The sequence below is a fragment of the Syngnathus typhle genome, linkage group LG1, assembly GCF_033458585.1.
Source record: "Syngnathus typhle isolate RoL2023-S1 ecotype Sweden linkage group LG1, RoL_Styp_1.0, whole genome shotgun sequence".
NCBI lineage: Eukaryota > Metazoa > Chordata > Actinopteri > Syngnathiformes > Syngnathidae > Syngnathus > Syngnathus typhle.
Window position 1 is genome coordinate 15,451,859 of NC_083738.1, and position 23,042 is coordinate 15,474,900.

The 23,042-nt window shown below is 41.8% G+C and overlaps 1 protein-coding gene across 10 annotated transcripts in view; it reads right to left on the minus strand.

Moving 5' to 3' along the window:
- The window catches only part of diaph2 (diaphanous-related formin 2), a 314,194-nt gene extending 295,963 nt beyond the window's left edge, over window positions 1-18,231 (minus strand). For 5 of the 10 annotated variants that reach the window (XR_009713933.1, XM_061274292.1, XM_061274540.1 and 2 more), the window contains exons 1-3: window positions 17,947-18,121; window positions 17,224-17,572; window positions 976-1,008 (exon numbers count right to left, since the gene is read on the minus strand). Coding sequence is in view for 9 of the 10 variants with exons in the window: in XM_061274292.1 (XP_061130276.1) it covers window positions 976-1,008; window positions 17,224-17,307 (117 nt within the window). In the remaining variant the exon portion in view is untranslated. Of the gene's footprint in view, window positions 1-975; window positions 1,009-17,223; window positions 17,573-17,946 lie in introns of all 10 variants that reach the window. The other 5 variants (XM_061274039.1, XM_061273960.1, XM_061274125.1 and 2 more) reach the window with 5 other exon arrangements.
- Between the last annotated feature and the right edge of the window lie 4,811 nt (window positions 18,232-23,042).

The window sequence follows — 23,042 nt, forward strand, 5'->3', positions numbered from 1 at the left end:
GTTGGCAAAGTGAAAGTACGGTTTTGGACATTTACAGCTTTTACGATGGCAGCAAACATGACAATCAGCCGCTATCGCCTTCATTTTATTAATTTATGTGTGAAAAAACCTACTCCCATAAAACTGTCATCTCAGAACTATAGTATAAAGTTCAGCGTTAGATGCTGACACCACATAGTTACAATAGCTCAATAAATAAATAAATAAATGCATAGTTATTTTTGTATTTAATAAAAAAATGACAAATGTATCTTTTTTTTTCCATATTTTTATTTTCACCCTATTGGACTATGTCAGCACAGTTCTGACCTCTTTTCTAATGTCACATTTTCTAACACATACTACCTTCTTATATGGAAAAAGTGATGAACACATTAAATTTAAAATTAAATATATATATATATATATATATATATATATATATATATATATATATATATATATATATATATATATATATATATATATATATATATATATATATATATATATATATATATATATATATATATATATATATATATATATATATATATATATATATATATATATATATATATATATATATATATATATATATATATATATATATATATATATATATAATTTCACTTTGTCATCATGAGTTACTGCCCGGTAATTTGAGTTGGTTTTTTTTTTCACTGAAATCAAACAACACAATAAATTTACATACATAAACAGACAAAGGTAATACTGCCATGCATGATGTTCAGTTACGGAAATATTTTCAAATGGATCAAACAAACTAGAAGCTGTCACGCTGGCTGAAACAAGACGACAAGTGACATATTTTAGCAGAAAATTAGAAATTAAAAAACATTTTCTTGGATGCCTCTGATGCATGTTTGATCCATCTGCTTACTTCAGTTCAGTCACATCGCATGCAGCCATGATAAATATCAAGCGGAATAAAAACCAAAAAGGAACATGCCAAAGTAAAACCCAGCACCTTACCATATCATCAGCCAATGTTTTTATGTGTATGTTCTGTTGGAAGGGAGGGAGGGCACAATGTAAATGACAGGAAATGGCCACAGAACTGGTGAATAAAATCCCACATCAATGTGGAATGTACATGTCCCCCCTGCATCATGTCTCATTCTTATGAAAGAATCCCAACAGAAATGGAGGTGAGCCCAAAAACAAAGATAGTAACAAAACAAAGACCTGATAAGTTTGTTTCCATCATCTACAGGTGTAGCTCAATAAACTGCAATGGAAAATATAGATTCAAGACAAACACCAGAGTATTTATTGTTTTTAATTTTGATGATTACAGCTTACAGTAACACAATTCCCAAATTGACCTTATACAGCAAGGGTCAAATTAAGAGGCTTCGCATGGCTGTTTTCGCATCAAAATTCATATTTTGCGCCTCATTTTTACATATTGAACAGAGACTCAAACATCCATCGCCCACCATCAAAAATAGTGACATGTATTGGGACCCGTTATGTTCATTTGACAGAGGCACACATGACTATCAATTACTAATTGTCAAGTGTCAATTTGTCACTGACTGCACAGAGGCGCTTCAGTCAGAAGTCAGAGTCGCTGCTATTAAGGAATAGTGATAATTGATGATTTTGTATCTCTACATAGAGAAAATTAACAAAGAATTTACAATTACATTTTAATAAATGTTATTTTACAAAATTATTCTCCAGCCGAGCTTTTTAAAATCAAGCCTTGCTTCTAGAAAAGACAATAACGTTTACGGTTATACACAATCCAAATTTAACTAATTAAAACTGTTGATTATGTGCGGTAAAAAGCATTTTTTAATTTACTTAAATCTTACTTAAATCAGAAAAGTGCAAAACACACAAAACAAGAAAAGTAGGGGGTTAATAAAACCCCTACTTCAAAGACAAATTGCTCCACAAATTTGCTCCTCCAATGAAGTTGTTGATTTGCAAACTGCTCTGCAAAAAAAAAAAATCAAGCCTTGTACTGCACTGTTAAGTGAAAGAAATGAACTTTTCATTTTAATTTATTGAGATGAACCTGTATATGACACCTGAAAAGAAAACCTTGCATGCACTGAACTAAGAATACCCATCACCAAGGAAAATCGAAATGATTGACAAAATGGACATTTATCATGCCATAGCCCCACAGCTTTTGTGTTCATGTTATTTTTGTCAATCTTGTCGACAAGAAGTTGATATATTTGACATTGACAACATCAAACACCCACTTGCATCCAAAAATCATGCTGTGGAGTTGCATAAGGGTAAATAGCAGAGAATGCGAGTATTCATGACAAACTTGTTTTCTGCCCAAATGAGTCTTAGAAGAAATTATACTGAAAGCACATATACTGTAGCATCTCTGACAACATGTGATGCTAATGTTTGCTATCGAGCCAAAATTCCATGTGGTGCGATGACAAATCAGTGCAACATCTAATTTAAATGCCCCTCAAGGCACACCTTTACTGCGACCATGACACAAGATCAAAAGGCGTTGCTTGTTTTATTTTACTATCTAGCTCCTTACTTACGTATGTCTTTTTGATACTAGTGTTAAAAGGAACCGTCTCAGCTATTCGCCCGCTTGCACTTTCAAAACACATGATGTCACACCTATTATCATAGGGTGAATATGCATGAGTACCTATTATCATGGGTAGTAGTAGATTTGCAATTTTGGTTTTATTAAAGAATAATTAAAACCAAATCTTAAATACAAACATACCAAAGGTTGGTACTTTTAATTTCAGAGATTAGACTGCGACGTTAGTTATAAATATGGCAAAACTAGTTTTGGAAGGCAATAGTTGCTCCTAAAAGGGGAACATTCAAAATAACCAAAGGGATGTTCCCAAACACCATAAAGTCTGCCAAAAACATTTTTAAGACGGCAGTAGCTTGCAGTGCCATGTGAGCCGAGGCACGGGGCTGTGAGCTGCTAATGAATAGAGCGATGTGGGCCGCTAATGGCCATAAAGGTCGCCTAGAGTCGTGGATTTCTCCTCCACTGCCATCAGGAAATTAGTAGTGCCGGGGAGAGCAAACAGATTGGCTCGAACTTGGACCTCCCTCAGTGCTCCTCCGTCAACTGTCGCTTGCGGCGACAACTGAACAATCACTCAAATCTTGAATCGCACATCCACACAGTGCCTTCCTTCATGAGTCTTGTGAATGGTTGTTCGAAGTCAGGAGAACATGGGGGACTGTGCTGAGCATTTGATGAAATGTCCATCCATTAAGTGGGAACACTAGTTATTTATTCTTTTGCATTTTATATATTTGTGATGTCCACCTTTTGCTTGTCGTCAACTGGGCTAGGCTCATGACCCTGAACAAGATAAGCAGTAAAGAAAATGGATAGATGTATTGTCAAATGGCAGCACATTGAAAAGTGGTTCCCAGACCTGCACATGACAAGGGGGCAGCTTCTGTGGAATGATTACTTCAAACGCCTGTAAAATCCCCCAGGACAAATAAACGGACCAAAAAAAACTTTATAACATTATTTAAAAAGATAAATTCTGAGGCTTATTATACTGACATTTGGTTGAATTTACTTTTAAAATATATTATATGGCTCTCAATAAAACAAATTTCCAAATATTTCGCTTTTATGGCTCTCTTAGTCAAAAAGGTTGCAGACCCCTGATCTAGCGGATGCATACCGCAACCCTAGTCAATATCAGTTTGATGAAGTATAGCTTCTATTTTATGCGCCTTTTAATCCGGTGTGCCCTATATATGGAATAATTTTAAAAATTAAAAAAATTCAATGAGGGTGCACCTTATATGGCCATTTACATCTCCCATCTCACCCGCAAGGCGACCACGATTGTGAGTGATGTGAGTCACCCCGCTCACTCTTTGTTTGAGCTTCTGCCCTCTGGGAAGAGGTATAGGAGCCTGCGCTCCCGCAGCACCAGACTCAACAACAGCTTCATACTCCAGGCTGTTAGGATCCTGAACTCGCTTCCCCTTTCTGCGTAGCGTCCTGTACTTTTGCGCTACGCTTACTGTCTGCTGTATGCACACTGGCTCCGTTTTGCTCCTCTTATTTATTGTGTTATCTGTGTATTTATTATTTATTCATCATTCTTATTATTTATTGTTTGTGCCTTCTTGTTTTTATATTGTGTCGTTTACTTGTATGTCTATCGTGTAATATGTCTCGTCACCGTGGGATAGAGAAAACGTAATTTCGGTTTCTTTGTGTGTCTTGGCATGTGAAGAGATTGACAATAAAGATGACTTTGACTTTTGACTTTTGACTTTGACTTATAATGCTGTGCACCTTATAGTGCGAAAAATACGGTAATTGAAACTAGTCTGACAATTTGAATCTACTTTGGAGGCGTGTTTTAGACAAGATTTCTATAGGTGAGATATTTTGTCCAACACAAAAAATAATTTTCTCCAAAATCTATCACCTGATTTTCAAAATTCTTTGTGCGTTATACTCAGCTTGAAGTGGTGATTCTAACAAGACTGCCATTTTTCGGTAATGTCATGCTGCTCTTATCAGAATTTGAATTACAATTTCACAATGTGAAGGCATTTCTTTTGTCACTGCAACAGTGTTAAAAACATGTTATCATCGGGATTGTAAATCTGTTAAATTGTTCTCTAGATTTGTTTTGTCAGCTGACAACAGTTTGAAACACTCTGTCAACGGGATGAAAATGAAATAGCAACAAGCCAAACACAAAGTGCAAGCACTTGCTTTGACTTTCTGTTGCATGTAATTGACTCATTCAAAGTTGGGAAAGTTCTTCAAATCATATTTCAAAATGGCGTCCGCCCATGGGTTCTTCTCGGTAAAGGTGGCATGGGCAACAACTACTGCCGTTGCTAAATCAAAGCGTTTATGTGTCATTACCCCCCGGCATGCAATAGCACTACAATACTGTGTGAAACAGGCTAATATTTAAATGGCGCACTTTAGCATTTTCTAATCTATCTAACAACAATCAAACCACTGGCTGCCAGATTGCCTTGACTTGAGGGCCTTTCCTTGCCCCATTATCTTGGCAGCATTGCAACAACGTAATTTAACAATCAAGCTTACATGTCCTCAGGGTACCCTCAATTAATAAAGTAAACTTTTTCATCATAATAAATGTTTAGGGAAAAACCAACATCATGCCTTTTAAGGAAATGAGATAAATGAATTCTAGGTCTCTCCTAAATGAAATCCTATTGAAAGTTGGTCTAGGGACATGCGTCAAAGTATGCATGCAATCAATAAAAATCACAGTAAGTCATATTACCGTAATTTTCGGACTATAAGTCGCACCGGAGTATAAGTCGCACCAGCCATTAAATGCCCAAAAAAGTTAAATAAAACATACATAAGTCGCTTCGGAGTATAAGTCGCATTTTGGGGGGCAATTTATTCGACAAAATCCAACACCGAGAACAGTCATGAACGAGCAACAGGCTAAACGATAGGTATGTTAACATGACATAAACACAAACTAAGAGCTGAGAACGGCCTTGACGTAAAATTCAGAGTTATTCAAAAAACTATTACATAAATAAAACGTTAATAAAACCATCTGCGTCACTCCAATTCATTAAATCCATCAATCGTCCTTTGTCAACAATGCGTGCGCGCCGCTGACGGCTCTTGCACTTCAAAATATTCCACAGACCCATATAACCATATATAAATTATATATCAAATAAATATTATAAAAGCAATAATGTTATCGAACCATCTGTGCACTCTAAATCATTAAATCCATCGATCAAATTCCTCGTCCTTTGTCAACAACGCCGCGGATGCGCCCTGACGTCAGCCTCGTCGTTATTCCACAGATCTACTATATAACTATATTGTAGCGTTAACAAAGTTCAAGGAAAGACGTGGGTTTGGTAAACGGCTCTTCATTTAACAAAACAAACTTACAGGCGTGTGGCAGCCCGGACTTCCAGCTACGGAAGTGGAAGAGAGCTCCATAGAATAGGACCGGGCGTGCGTAAAAGCAATGACCGAGCCCCATCCACCGTCCCCGGACAGCCATCCGGCTGAGCGACGGCCCTCAACTTCCATCCATGGAGGTGAAAGACAGCTCGGTAGAGTAGGACCGGGCGTGTGTAAAAGCATTGTCCGAGCCCCATCCACCGTCCCTGGACAGCCACCCGGCCGAGCACCAACCCCCGACTTCAATCCACGGAAGTGAAAGAGAGCTCCGTCGAGTCGATCTTTGTCCTTTATGTAAACAAACGCCGCGTCATCGCCACGGTTGTTTACATAAAGGACAAAGATTGACTCGACGGAGTTGCTGCTGACGCTACGTCGCGCTGCTGACGTCACTTGAAATTCAAATTACAGTAATCCCTTGCTACATTGGGGTTCGTTTATCGCGGTTTCACTTTTTTTTTTTGGGGGGGGGGGGACATTTCTGGAAAAAAAACATATAAGTCGCTCCTGAGTATAAGTCGCCCCCCCACCCAAACTATGAAAAAAAAACGCGACATATAGTCCGGAAATTACGGTATGTTCCTTTTTGCTTACTTCTGGTGGTACAAGAAAGACTAAAGTGATGCATTTCTAATGGATCTGTAAAATGCACATGTAAAAACAAACCATTTATCTTTGAGATTGGCAACATTACACATCATTTAGCGAAAGCAATAACTGTTATTCTCAACCAATTTAACTGGACCATCTGTATGATGTCATTTTAAGTCACCCACCGGAACGATCGCGATAAAGTCGGTGGCCGCGATGCCTCTTATACGAGTTTAGAAACAAATGAGCTTTAACTTTAATGACTTCTAATAATAACACGGGGGATAACTGCCAATAGTTTGTGGCAACTTAATACAATGGCTTGGTCTCCCTCCACCGGCAGATCCTCACCCTGGGGAAAAATAAATATTTTTAAAAAAATCATATTTTATTTAATATTTATTTCTGTGCAAAAACAAGACCTTCATCTACATTGTTGCCATTTGCCAATAACATTGCTCACATTTTGGCATTTCAGGCATTCAGAGGGCACCAAATCCCAAACCAATTACACACCATCTGAACAAATCTTTGTCAAACTTAATCAAGCCACATATTTTTTATACTGTATTAATTGCTGCCTTCGGGAACCCAGTGAGGAGGTTTATTCGACAAAACCTGCATTCGTTTTTGAGTTATTGCTTATTAGCGCATGGAGGAAAAAAAGAAAGTGCTTTTCGAGGCAATCAAAGTTTGAGCGTTGGTTGTATTGTGTGTGTGTGTCTGTGTGCGTGCGTGCATGCGTGCATCTGGCCTTTTTGAACCAGTAGATGGAGAAACAAAGACCCAATTAAAGATGAAACACGACATAATATAATCCCGATTGTGTTCTATTCAAGAGGAAAATCACTTCTCCTGGATGGCTTTTGACAGGAGCTCACAGCGTGTTTAAAGACAAGTTTATTTTTTCATTCTAGGACAATTCAGTTACTTTTTCCTTTACCTATGCAGCTATATCACTTTTTCAGACTGTGTGTGAGTAAAAGTGCTTAAATATGCGTAGTCTACGTAAAGACACTGAGTACCAATATGTGATAATGCCATTGGATACAAGAATTGCACTGTTCAAAAACACAAACTTTTCTTGATCATGACATGGGTTTCACTCATGTACCATTGTTGACAATTTAACATACAACTGCATGTTTTTTCAACATTCTTGCCACAAATTTCACTTAAATCTTGCCCATAACAGGCAGTTATGTAGTGTTTTAGTGACCACTGAAAGACACCATGTAAATGCTGTGCTGACACTTTTAACTGACATGTGGCAAAATGGCAGCAAAACATTACTGAGATTATTGGAATCGTACTAAACAAAAGCTTACCAGTGTAAGTCAGTTTTTCAGTCTAAATGCATATACAAAACACCACCAATTTTAAAATGGGCTACTTTTTTTCATGTGTGCCAGTCCAAAATTTGAAGTAATTCTAAGTAAGGTAGTTGGCTTGGTGAAGCAGTGATTAGCACGTCCGCCTCATAGAAATCTTACAGCCTGCGCTAGCATGCCATGAAGCATCTATTTGGAAGACTGTTTACAAGAACGGACTTGACGGAGTCTCTTTTTCTTTCATGTAACGTCAGAAGTCCAACTTTGTGTCGTGGAGCCACGCCAGCATCTCTGGTCCCAGGTCAGAGGCCGGCCTCCGAGGGTGGTCTATATAGGGGCAGGTGTTGATGTGGTCGCCTGTCTGCTCGGGGTCACTGCACTTGCATGCCACACTGTCCTCCAGTCCCCACTGCTGCATAGATGTGTTGAAGCCCCCAACACCATTTCTTAAACGGTTCAGTGTGGTCCACTGCTGGAGAGGTAGTTCCTCTCCTCCTATGGCGCCGTCTCAGGGTTCCCAGATGTAACGGTGCATGAGAGAGGGATCAGCTGCCTCCCCACTCCTGCCAGCCAAGCATCTCTGGCGATGCCCTCAGGGATGGAATTGAGCATCTCTTGTGCTACCATGTTGTAGGGCTGGAGCACCTTGAGTTTGCTTGGTGGAGCTGGAGTTATTGTGGTACTGTGCAGGATGAGCCAGTTGTTATTTTTTGCCTTCCTGGCAAGAACGAGGGTGACAGCCTCTTGACGAAGGATGGCCGGCGTTATTCCCGCAAGGACAGGCAAGAGGGACACAGGGGTGGGCTTCAGACATCCTGTTATAGTTCGGAGGGCGTTGTTAATTACCACATCTACCTTTTTGGCATGGGGGCTTCTGTTCCAAACTGGGGCACAGTACTCTGCTGCAGAGAAGACCAGCGCTTGAGTTGATACCCGCAAGGTCTTAGCAGAGGCTCCCCACGTTGTTCCAGCAAGGCGGCGGATCAGTGCAACCCTGGATGTCACCTTTGCCTTCAGTTCTTCAAGGTGTTGTTTGAAGGATAGGGTCCGATCCAGACGAACGCCAAGGTACTTCGGGGCTTGTTGAACCTCCAGGCGTTTGCCCTCAATGCTCACTATAATTTCTTTCCTTGCTTCCCTGGTGCTGAGATGGTATGACGCAGCAACAGTCTTTCCAACGCTGCGCTGGACACACCACTTTTGAAGCAGGTATGCTACCATGGTGCACATGTCCTCATTAAGGCCGTCTTCCACGTTGGTCGGCTCAGCATGATGGCAAAGTCGTCTGCACAGCCATACTTTCTGGATGCTGTGTCCGGTAGGTCGTATATATAGATGTTAAATAGCATTGGTGAGAGAACTGACCCTTGCGGTACCACGCTCCTCAGTCTTCGGAGCCTACTGCACTGCCCACTGCTGGTTTGGAGAGTAAAGGTGTGGTTGGAAAGAGTCTCCATGATGAACTGCACCATGTGCCGGTCCGGTATTGTCCTCAGCAGCGTCAGGTGGAGTCCCCGGTGCCACACATTGTCATATGCGGCAGTTAGGTCCAGGTATACCACTCCAGCTTTCTCCTTATCCTGGAAGCTGTTCTCGATGTCTTGAGAGAGTAGGGTAACCTGGTCTGCTGTTAACCTTCCTCGACGGAAACCAGCTTGTTCCCGTGAGAGCTGTGAGTCCACCACTGGCTCTATGCGGCTGTTTATCATTCTTTCCAAGATCTTGAATGGGACACTCAGCAGTGAGAAGGGCCTGTATGACCTGGGGTCCTCCGCATCTTTATTTGGCTTCAGCAGAGCTATCACAGAGGCTCTGCACCATATAATCGGGAGCTTTAACCTCCGGTAGCATGATGTGAAGAAAGCACTAAGCCATCTAGATGTTGTTAGGCCCTGATGGATGACGAACTCCGGGTGGATGTTATCACGGCCCGAGGATTTGCCCGGCTTGAGCTTGCTCATGGCCTTACTGAGTTCCTCTGCTGTAAAGGCTCCCGAGAGATCGGAATCGACGTTGGCCACTCTTGAGATACAAGACACCTCACGCGATGTCAGTTGTGCAAAGTCTTTGTCTGCATCCGGCAAGTGGCTATTCTTCAGGAGTTGGGAGGTGACTGCGTCTGCAGTGACTGGGCATCTGTGGGCTAATGTATTTCTGCCTGTAAGCTGGTTGATGGTCTGCCATACCTTGCGGCTGGAATGGGTGAAGTCGATTGATTCAACGACTTCTGTCCATCTCGCCTTCTGGGTGGCGTCCAGCTTTTCGAGCAGTGCTGCTGCCGTTGTGTCCACCTCTTCTCTGGAGCTGGCTCTCTGGTGTTCACTCAAGAGGCTACACTCCTCATCCCAGCCTGGGATGTAGTTCCTGTTATACCACTGCATAGGCTGCATCCACATCTGTGGACTCTGGGTCTGGCAGGCCAGCTTAAAAACCCAGGGATCTTGAGGATGTTGTTGGTCGTGTAGTGTGTCTCCTGTAGTAGCAGGACCGGGGGCCCGTTGGAGTCGGCCAGGTGCCGAAGGACTTAGAGTTTGGCGGTGATAAGTTGACGCACTGACAGGCCTTGGTTCTCGACGGTTGGGATGGCTACCCGTCCGCCATTTCTCAGTCTGCCAGCTTTGCGTTTGTTTGGAGACATTAGTTTCACAAGCGGGTCTTGCACCCTGACCTTGGTACTCACAGGGAAGACCGCGTGAAGGTTCTCGTTCATCTTCCCCATCTTAGTCTCTGTGTGAGGGGAGGGGCTAGCGTACAAAAGACTTGGCACATAAATGTTTCAAGCTAGCATGCAAACGCCAGATTAAAAAAAAAAAAAAAAAAAAAAACTGGTGCAATTTTCTCAGATGACTTGCTTGGTAAAAACTAAATAAAAACTGCACATTGAGCAATCTAAAAATATCCTGGAACACAGTAATTGTTTAAAAAAAATGAACATTTTTAATGTCCATGCCTTTAAATGGACATGAGTGAGTGGGTGAGTGAGTTCTATTATTCCAGGCGGGCACTGGGCCTGTCCTCAAACAGCAATCATTTGATAGGGGAAGCACACAAAAGCCAGGCCAGGCAACATTTGAATGGCTTTTCAGTGAGCGCTACAACCATGTGACTGCACAGCCAGGCCCTCGGGTTGTCTCTGTCCCAGTAAATCTCTTGTACATTAATCTTTAAGGACTAGCAATGTTGAATATTTGTCTACTAACAACATTATTCAGCGAGATCAGCTGCATATTTTTCATGTAGTGTCAGAAATATTTGGACACAGCATTTTTGTTATGTTTGCCTTTACAGACTACAATCTAAAACAATCTGCTTTGATTTAAGGTGGTTTATTGTGAAGTGCAATTCATGTAGTGTATCTCCATTTTCAGTATTTGAACATAAATGTCATTTAATACAAAACCCTCCACAGTCAATATTGATATACAAAACAAGATTTATTATTTCTTAAATGAGAAACCTCTTAAATTAAACTGACATGAATGTAACATTTGCTGCCTTTGAAAACAATCGCAATTGTTCTCTGCTCAGTGGGATAGGTGCTTCAGTAATAATTTGTGTAAAAAATTACAAATAGAAACTGAGCACATCGAGGTCCATATTTAGTCGACAAGTAACTGAGTGTGACTGATGTCCTGCAAGAGGAGATGACTGAGCCTTGGGTGCAGACAAGCAGAGAGAGGGGGTTTCTTCCACCGTGTTACTCAAGCATTCTTCACTGCTTCCTTTCTCTCTGTCCAACTTCCTGAATGCCATGGACAGACTCACACGTGGGGTATTTCCTGCCTCACAAGCCTGCTCAACACTGGCTACATTCAATCGACGCACTGTGGGAAAGGTACACAACAGCAGCAGGAATATAGATCAGCTTTCAAGTGTTTGGCCATTTGGATTAACCCTAATGTCAACAAGACCTTGCTAATGTAGCAGAGCGTCAAACGCTTGATCGGTCATCTTAAAAAAACATGAAGATAAACAAGTGTCTGGAGGTATCTTTACGATAAATCTGCATCAAAAATTCGGCAGAGTTTCAGAATTCAAACCACTGTCACACACAAGGGCATTGCCCTTATAATTTACTTGAGTATACGCTAATTTTTCTGTAAATTTGTCTAACATTATTGGAACACTTATTCCATAAGAATATCAAGGGCTTGTGAAAAATACACTGGCGGTTACAAAAACTATGCAGACACCCATTCAAAGCAGTAAAGACTGCAGCTTCCCGATATGCATTGATTGTTTCAAATGTTTTATTGACTTTGTTTTACAGTGGTTAACTATTTTGTCATTTGTGTGACGTTAACAATGCCACTGCAACAGAGGCATTGTGCATTCATAACATTAGAATGTTATTTAACTATTCAATTTACTTTGTTTAAAAACATCTTCAAATGTTGAAAGATTGACTGGATTATTTTTTCTATTTTAATTTATTTTCTATTATTTCTGAATCCAAGCAAACTGAGGATCATCCAGAGTCACGTATAGCGGTTTCACTCTATTTGGTGTAGCACATCTTTTTTTACATATGTGAAACTCTGATAGCACTAAAACAACCTCAATACAAAAGAAAGACATGTCAGCTTATCACCACCACGGTCAGGTCTCCAATGTCCAGGATCTCATAATTAACTGTTCTTAATTGCCTTAATCCCCCAAGAATGACACAGTCAGAAAATGATCGCAATTAAATTTATAAAAACAATCTGCCATAAGTTCTTACAACTTTTCACATCTTTTCATGGCAGACTATATCACATTTGAATCACCGAGCGTTTAAAATGACAGACTGAAAAATCATGCAGTTCCAATATAGCATTGAACTATCTGTACGACCTCCCACTTAATCCTTGTGAGAGCACATGCTACGATCAGGCCTACATTGTGACACGGGAGCAGTGAGTCCAACTATGAGATGGTTGTGTGGGAAAGACTTTCCCTTGGTGCAGCTCAGTGTGACATCATCTTTTGCTCTGGTATGCAAAACAGAAACATTCTTCTAGTCCGTCAAACGTGCTCCCTCAAATTCCTTTTCAAAAAGTTTCTCTCGTTCTCAAGTCAGTTTTTTTCACCAACATCAACAGAACAAGCCGTAAAAGTAACATTAACTTTATTGGCGTTATTCTAATATCCTTGGCTGGCTTTAGTATCTATGTCGTGGGACCAAAGCCAGAATGGGGTAATTGTGAGAAAAAGCCTTCCTGGTGACTTTTAGCCCAAACACACCTATTTTGTGGTTCTACTCTACAAACTGCTTTGACTCTGCTAATACGAAACTCAACCGGTGTCAGCCAGTTTGCGCCAGACTCTAAAAAGACTATGGACCCTAGTTAGATTTTGCTTGTGGTAGGTTTTAACTTCATCCATACATCAAGAACCACAATACACACACACTTGATGTGTTCCATTTAAGGGTATGTTTATAGGACATCGAACCAGTAAAACGTTTTCACTATGACTTATAGACTTTCACACATTCAGGTGATAAAAATGTCAAAATAAAAATACTACAGACGCCAATGTCTGACAATCACTGTAAGGAAAGCTTTTGTTTTTTTTGGGAGTGAATCAGGTGATGGCGGAGCCATGTCAAATGGGCGTAATATTTTACGAATTCCAAAACCGCAGCGATGTAAATAATGCGCTCGCAGACATGTTTTCAAGCAAAGAGTAGACATCTAACTTAACATGTTTTTTGGGGAAAAAATTCATTGTTTTGGTATGTACGTCAAGACAGAAATTGGCGAAATTACTTTAATAAATTTTGTCCTAGCATGTTTTATCATGTCTGGGCACATTAGGTTTGTCCTGGACATACCCGAGGTTTGCAGTCAGGGCCTGCAAGGTTTTCTCTGCTGGCCTAAACACTGTGAGAAGCACTGATGTATATTTACATCTTGCATGAAATAAAGGTTATTATCTTCCATCCATTTTCCGTACCGCTTAGTCCCCACTGGGGTCGCGGGCGTGCTGGAGCCTATCCCAGCCGTCATCGGGCAGTAGGCGGGGGACACCCTGAACCGGTTGCCAGCCAATCGCAGGGCACACAGAGACAAACAACCATTTGCACTCGCACTCACACCTAGGGACAATTTGGAGTTTTTTTTATATAGCACATTTCATATACAAACATTGCCAAGTTAATGTAATCTGCCCAGGCAAGGACTTCAGAATCAGGTTTGCTGGCCTATGACACATACACAGTACCTAACACACAGTACAGCGAGCCAAGAAAAGGTCAGAGAAAGAAGCCAGCTTAGATGGCAAGTGTGTAAGAGGCTTGTGATAATTTGGTGCAGCCACCATTTCATGGAAACCCCCAAGACTACTTGACAGACCAACTAAAACGTGCTTTCCTGGCCTTCACAGAGTTACAATCTCCACACTCCAAGCACACTCCAGGCCAGCGAAAAGTGCAGGATAAACAAATCATGACAGCTCTTGGACCCACCCAGAGGTGAATAATCACTTCCTCAGAGATTTCAGTATCAACTAGCAAACATGTTGAGCACTGATTCTCTATTGAGTGCTGAGAAAAGAAAAACTTGAGTGATTACTGAGACCCCCTTAAGGAATCGGAAACATCTGCAGTGCGAGCTCATTCCGACACTGAAAAGTTGGGAGTTGGGATAGTCCAGAGTTGCAGAGTGATGTCAGGATAGCCTGTGAGAGCACATGGCACCTCACTTGCCTCTGATTTCCTGTCTTGCAGTTAGTGTGGCACACTTTCCCTTTAAAACCTTGCTGGAACACAACCAGTGATTACGAGACGTTTATAACTGAGTATTTGGCTACTGCTTAAGGGAAAACTTCATGCCAGAGCAACATTTACAGCTTGAAATTCAGCATTTTTAGTCTTTCCTATCGACGATCATTTGATTCACGTATGTGTAAGAGCAGTTGGGGAAAGAAAATGTTAACCACTCAGCAAATGCAACTCAGTGGGAATGTCGGTAATATTTTGGCTGTTTATAAGGCCAACTTTTAAGTCAGAAGGAATGGAAAACGGTTAACCACCAAGTTCATACTATTGCTGACGCGTATGTGGGTGTATGCGCGTATGCAGCTACTCACACGCCACACACGTGCATTATTTGCAGTTTTATATTACGCCGCGTGAAAGGGAACACGACAGACCGCAAATGACAGCACTCAATGGAAGGTTTTAGATGTTTTCAGGCATAACAGGCAATGTTTACACAATAACTTCATGTCAATGTGCAGCCATGTGACACTGTCAGTCAGGCGTTTCAACCAGGCAGACCTCAACATGGTGCCCGTTGGCATAACCTATCAATGACACTGAAGCCCCACTGATAAATAGATAGTACAAATAATTGCCTCCGCTTTAACAAGTGCCGCACACCCAATTGTCTTTTTCCACTCGATGGGCAAAACATGTGATTTAATTTACTATGACTGATACCATCATGTGTTGTAGATAATGCCTGAAGAGCATCTTGTGAAGCTGAAATTTCATCCATTTTCCATAATGATTTCCCTCGTTCCCACAGTGACCGCATCTCAACTGACCTGGGACGACAGGCAGGGTACACCTTTGACTGGTCGCCATTAAATCAGTTTCAACACAATGCGTGCAGAGCACATGTGGCATCTATTGATCTGAAGTTAGTAGTTTAAACAACCATGAAAATGTGTTTAATACAATCATTTACAGCAGACTTCAGTCACTTTGTTTGGGAGATAATGTGCTCATGACTTTGTTTAAGCTAAGCTAAATTTGGCTGATTTAAATTAAAATGAATGCACTATGCGCTTTGGTGGGAACGCGTATTACCTTGGTATATGTTGTAAACTGAGGTGAACCGAAATATTGGTTGATTACAGTAAGAAATTACTACATCTACAGATCCTGAAGATATGCTTATGGGGTGCTCAAATTACGATCAAGTTCCATTCTTAATGCAGTGATATAACCTAAGTGTTTGCATAAGTTGTAAGACACTATTGTCTATCAAAACCTACGCTAACAAAGCAGTAAATGAATAATTACAGTAAAAAAAATTGAGTGGCATCCATATTAAACAATTAAAATAAAGAACTACCGTATTTTCTGCACTGTGAGGTGCACCTTCAATGATTGGCTTATTTTAAAACTTTGTCCATATATAAGGCGCACCGGATTATAAGGCGCACCTTTAATGAATGGCCCATTTTAAAACTTTGTCCATATATATAATATATACATTTGGCCCGCGGGCCAGACTTTGGACACGCCTGCTGTAGTGGCTCAATATTGGTCCATATATAAGGCGCACCTGATTATAAGGCACACTCGCGGCTTTTGAGAAAATTTGAGGTTTGTAGGTGCACCTTATACTGCGGAAAATACGGTAGGTACAGAGGTACCAGAGCATGCTTTCTTGTGCCACTTCATAACATTTTCTGTAAGGTCTGCAACCTCAAAATTATCTGTCAGTACCAACTTAAACAGAGGACTCAAGAAACGTACGAATAAAGGCATTTCCAAGAAAAAAAAAACACCTGGTACTGTCTGCACTTAAGTGAACAAACACCCAGAGTACCATGATTAAATCAAAACACCAATTGTTAAAAATGACGGATGTGTTGTGTTCCTCACAAGTAGGGCCACACCACAAAACAATGAGTCAACAAACTGCAAACAAAAAACCCTCGGGGGAAAACTATCACAACGAAGAAAATTTCTGCAGTACTTTAAGGGGAACCAATTGACGTGATGAGCACATGATGCCCTAAGTGCAAAGTGCAGCATAATGATAAAACACTACCTCTTTGGTGGAACTCACAAAACTATTAGCTGCACTCACACTCGCGTATCAATAACCAACTGCATTAAAACATAATTGCATGAGAGTTCCGGTTTCTGATTGTTGTACGTACCATATTTTCCGGACTATAAGGTGCACCGGAGTATAAGGCGCACCTTCAATGAATGGCCCATTTTAAAACTTTGTTCATATATAAAGCGCACAGGATTATAAGGCGCATAGAATAAATCACTCAACATTGCTCAAGCGTTAATGCAATCACAATATAGTAACACTCGAAATAGTGAAAACAATAGCAATATATCAATAACTCAACGTTGCTCAAACGTTAATATCACACAACACACAAAATAAACACGTAAAGCGTACTTTAATAAATTAGTCCTCATCCATGAATCCATATTGGTCCAGATATAAAGTTGCACCGGATTATAAGGCGTACTGTCGTCTTTTGAGAAAATTGGAGGGTTTTAGATGCGCCTTATAGTGCGGAAAATACGGTAATATGATCATTTTGAAACTACACTATCGAGGCTAAATCTCCTTAAAAAGAGGGGAGCGTGTGGTATAGTTTTTCTTTCCAACACTTTTTTTTTTATGCAACACATACCAGCTTTTTGTTTCTGCCATCATCTTCGCTGGACCTCTTTTTCGAAGGTTTATTGGGGTCGTCACCACCGCTGGCTTGATCCATTTTGCCTTCTCCAATGACTTGACAGGAACCGCCACAACAAGAAGAAAAAGTCTGAAAACTTCACTCGTAAACTCTTGTCAACACTTCACTTGGCAACACCTTCCTGGGTGATTTTTTCACATATCCGTTCAGTCAGGAAAAAAATAAGAATAAACACATTAAATAAGTGGAAGTCTTCTGAAAAGTAAAATCCGAGTGGTTGGGGTGTTGCTACAAGATGAAGAGGTGTGGTATCGGTTCAGCAATAATTCTTCTCTAGCGCTCTCTGAAATGACATCAAAACCTTGTTACATATTTTTGCAAAAGTCGATATAGACAAAAGTCTTGCAAAACGAGTTATCCTAAGCAGTCTGATTAATATTCAAAGTACATACAAATTCATTGAGTGCAAAATGCACCGGAAAGAGTCAGCGACCACAGATTTGAAACATGTTTTATTTGTATCTAAATGAACAGTTAGGATCGCCCTTAAAACACTAACTTGCACGCGTTGTAAGTGATCCACACGATCATACTATTTAACATGAAAAGACAAGACACTATAGTATTTCTTTAGGTTTACGATCGAGGCGACCAGCCACGTAGCATCATACTGACTGATCGGTATTATTATCAATAGTAACAATAGTCGAAAATCACCGTTGTTGTCTCTGGAATACTTTGCAAAGCTGGGCATTTAGGCATGTTAGCGTACATGGAACTTCTTCACCATTAGATCCTCGACTGCTCGGTCGCTAACACCATACGCGAGTAGACAGTGCAAAACAATAAATGACAGAACGATAAATATAAATACAGTAATGTGTCCAGTCAAACTCACAGTATCCCATCCAGGTCCATATCGTTGCAACCAAACATGAATGCCAGGCCCACGCTAGGCCCCGCCTACTCACGTTTTACTGGTTGGTGGGCTGGGCATGAGTAAAGCACCGAACGGCCATTGGTCCAATCTGTTGGCTGTCAAAAGGTTGGCGTGGCGTCGTGGTGTGTAGACAAGGGGGTCAAAACTGATTTCATAGCAAGTGGACGGCGCACGGTGAAAGAAGAATAGATCTATAACTATGAGGGATAGTGCGATGGGGACGACGTCATACTGAAAGTATCGCGGGAATCCTACATAAAACACGTCCAGCATGTTCCATGTTATTTTTCCTGGACACACGCACGCGCGTATTGGATCAGTGATTGCGCAATGTGTTATGTCAAGATTACTACAGAGTTATATAATAGTGTATCATGTCTTGGGTGCCCATATTAAATAAAAGATGGATGAGCAAATATATTGTAGTGTATAAGCAAGTCCTCATAATAATTCACTTCCGCCTATCGGAGGCCAGGTTATGATGGCAGCAGCTTAAGTAAGGAAGCCCAAAATTCTCACGAGCCACTTTGTCCAGCTTGTCCTGGGTTGTCCTGTGGGGCTGCATGATCTTCGAAAAACATGCAATTTGCTAAATGGATGTTTTGGGTTGAAACTGTTCCTAGCAACTCAAAAAGATAAAGAATTCCAGACATTTATACAGTCTATTTCTTGCCATCATAAAAAAATTGGACATATGTTCATGGCAATGACAAATACCACAAGATTTAAGGTCAGTCAGTCATGGCATGTAGCAGAATAATCCATTAAGTTAATGATATTAACTGCAGCATTATGCTGAACACAACGGTCACCTTCTGAGCAAGCAGACCTGTTCCAAGTGTAATCAGTAACTCGTGTAAATAACTACCGGTACAAGTCAGTTCAGCACTTACGGCAGTAAATAAGTTTATAAGTATCCTTTTGTATTTTACATGGAGCATACATCCAGTGTGAGCGTGTTTACAATGTGATGTTGATGTGGACCATTGAATTTTCTACTGTAAACGTATTCTTATCTGTGGTATGTTTTCTACCGTGAGGGCAAGAGACACTGATGACATATCCTATTCATATTTGCGGGCATCTACTGTAGCTAACATGGTCACCCACATGGTTTATAATTAAACACACAGAGCTATTGTGGAAATATTATATCCTGAGAGGTCATTCGCCTGAAATGACTGACCAAGGCCCTGGGAAGATAATAATTCCTCTTCCAACCTACTAGTGTGGATGTCTCTAATCCAGTGACGAGCAGTGAGGTTCATGACTCGGGAGGCGCCGACGTCCAGGATGTAAATATTAGGGGTAAGAATTTTGAGAGCGTTCCAATTCCCCATTTAGAGTCCAATCTTAACATGTGTGGTGCAATGCGCTGTTGCATGAGCGAGGCTAACCCTCATAGAAGACTGAGCATTGATTAAGGTCCTTCCGCTCTGGACCACCACACCCTGTGTGCATTGTTCCTAGAGTCGGAACCCAGGGGGGCCGCATACGTACCCCCTGAGTCGCATTGACCCTTTGTTAACACCGCCAGGTATCCAGGTCAAGCCACTGAAGGCAGAAGAGCTGGGGATCAATCCACGCCGATCAGAGTGAGAACCAGCCGCGGTGAACCGCTGCCTTTCTCCTCCGATCAGGGTCCAAGAGCACTGGAGCCAGCCCTGACTAAGCAGTGCCTCCCCAGTGCTCTCCTCCCGGTATTACCTACAAAAAAAGCTTATTTCTTCTTGAGCAATCTTCTTTGTCCCATGTCAACGCACAACCTCAGGAGATGCTGGATCCATTCCTCCAACTTTGCTGTACTTCCTACATCACGAGGCTCCAGGGAAGTCCAACAAAGTACCTAGAGGGAACTCACCTGTATTGCAATACCTGTGGAGGGAATGACTGAAAAAGAAACCCTACTCTATATCGCCTAGGTCCCGGTGCATCCTCGGCCTAGTCACCTACGCTGGACTAGAGGATGTGAGTATTAGGGGTAAGAATTTGGAACCTGTTCCAATATTAACGTGTGTGGTGCAATGCGCTGTTGCATGAGCGAGGCTAACCCTCATAGAAGACTGAGCATCGATTAAGGTCCTTCCGCTCTGGACCACCACACCCTGTGTGCATTGTTCCTAGAGTCGGAACCCAGGGGGGCCGCATACATACCCCCTGAGTCGCATTGACCCTTCGTTAAGACCGCTAGGTATCCAGGTCAAGCCACTCAAGGCAGAAGAGCTGGGGATCAATCCACCCCGATCACAGTGAGAACCAGCCGCGGTGAACCGCTGCCTTTCTCCTCCGATCAGGGTCCAAGAGCACTGGAGCCAGCCCTGACTAAGCAGTGCCTCCCCAGTGCTCTCCTCCCGGTTGTACCTACAAAAAAAAGCTTCTTTGTTCTTGAGCAATCTTCTTTGTCCCATGTCAACGCACGACCTAAGGAGATGCTGGATCCATTCCTCCAACTTTGCTGTGCTTCCTACATCGTGAGACTCCAGGGAAGTCAAACAAAGTACCTAGAGGGAACTCACCTGTATTGCTATACCTGTGGAGGGAATGGCTGAAAAAGAAACCCTACTCTACAGCGCCTAGGTCCCGGTGCATCTTCGGCCTAGTCACCTAAACTGGACTGCATATCCAGGTCAAGCCACTCAGGGCAGAAGAGCTGGGGATCAATCCACGCCGATCAGAGTGAGAACCAGCCGCGGTGAACCGCTGCCTTTCTCCTCTGATCAGGGTCCAAGAGCACTGGAGCCAGCCCTGACTAAGCAGTGCCTCCCCAGTGCTCTCCTCCCGGTTGTACCTACAAAATCTTTGCTGTTCTTCATACATCGCTAGGCTCCAGGGAATGCAAACCTGCCAATAAAGTACCTACAGTGCCACTCACCTGTATTGCAGTAATTGTTGAGGGAATGGCTGAAAAAGAAAGGCTATTCTACTTCGCCTAGGTCCCGATGCATCCTCGGCCTAGTCACCTAAGCTGGACTAGGGGGTGTGAATATTAGGGGTAAGAATTTGGAATCTATTCCAATTCGCTATTTAGAGTCCAATATTAACATGTGTGGTGGCAGGCAGAGATGGGACTTGAGTCACTGTGACTTAGACTCAAGTCAACTCGCGTCGTTGTTTTGATGACTTGACAAAAAATAAAGTAACTTGAGACTCAACATGGAAGTTAAAGACTTGGGACATGACTTGAGACATGATGACTTTAATGACTTCAGTGTTATTTAGTTTATGTTTTCAATTTGAATATAAAATTAATATCGATAACACGGTAGGAGCGCAGGCTGAGAATGGCGTTGTCATGATTGGATCACTACCCTGTCAATCAATCAGTCGTGCCCTCTCTACGTACCTAACGTGTTTATTGGAGAATCACACCCCTTTATATCAGACATGCACAAACATGTCAGCGGGAGCGCTGCCGATAGTCATCACCTTTGGCTATTGTAATTACATTTATGACGGCAAAAGACAGACAGCACAGTGCAAGATATGCAACAGAAACATTTCAGACAGCCAGACGACAACTTCGAACTTTGTTCGTCATTTGAAAAGCCATTCTGTCCAGGAAGTGCTTTTCACATTGTACAATGAAGTTAAAGTTACTTATATCTTGTCTTTTAACATTACTAAGATCAGATTCTGCATGTAAAATTGCAATAATAAGGTGACTTGACTTGGACTTGACATAATCTGTGACTTGACTTTACTTGCCCAAGAAAAAAATGACTTGGGACTTACTTGAGACTTGCACATGCGTGACTCGGTCCCATCTCTGGTGCCAGGTGTGCTGTAGCATGAGCAAGGCTTGACCCTTCGTTAACACCGCTAGGTATCCAGGTCAAGCCACTCAGGGCAGAAATGCTGGGGATCGATCCACGCCGATCAGAGTGAGAACCAGCCATGGTGTACTGCTGCCTTTCTCCTCCGATCAGGGTCCAAGAGCACTGGAGCCCCTGAGCACTTACACCCTGAGTCACCTTGACCCTTCGTTAACACCGCTAGGTATCCAGGTCAAGCCACTCAAGGTAGAATAGCTCAGGATCAATCCACCCTGATCAGTGAGAACCAGCCTACAAAAGTATGCTCCTGTCTTCTTGAGCAATCTCCTTTGTCCCATTACAACGCACGACCTAAGGAGCTGCTGGATTTATTCCTTCCGCGTTCCTGTGCTTCATACACCGCAAGGCCCCAGGGAAGGTCAACCTGGGTGTTAGTGTTGTTGTTGCCAGAGGGTCACTATTTCAGAAAGTTCCTACACTCACGGTTCCCATTCATTCAGGTTCCTGGTGGCACCCTCTTGTGAGTCCCTTGTGTACTACCTCTCATTCTCCGGCAGTTACTCCAGGTAATTTGGATATACTTTCGAGCGGCCCTGAGCGTGGCTTTATTGGATTTCCGATTATTAGTCAAAACCTATTTTAATATTCTCAACCCTGAGTAGTGTGTCTTCAAAGATGGCTGCGTCCTTGTTGAGTACAAAATTTGCTTATCCATTTCATACCATTCACTATCTTACTATTTTACTTTTTTTCATCCCCTACACTTTTGATCTCATTGATTTTAGTGTTCAGCCGTCAATTTCTGTTTATTGGTATTGTACTTCTATTTTTTTTCAAACATCAAACTAACATTTCATTTTATTATTGTTCTTTAGTTTTGACATCTGTGGATCCCATGGGCAGAGTGTCTCATTTGCTGTGATCTCTCAGAATCACTGCAATCTCCACAATATCTTTTATTGATACATGCTCTTACCTGAAGGTCCTTATTTTGGGTGTCCCTTACACTCACGGTACCATGATTTTTCCAAAATGTCCGCCACGTCGTTCGGTCACCCTCAGGCACCCTGTGGTGGCTATCCTTAGCAGCGCGTCCGATT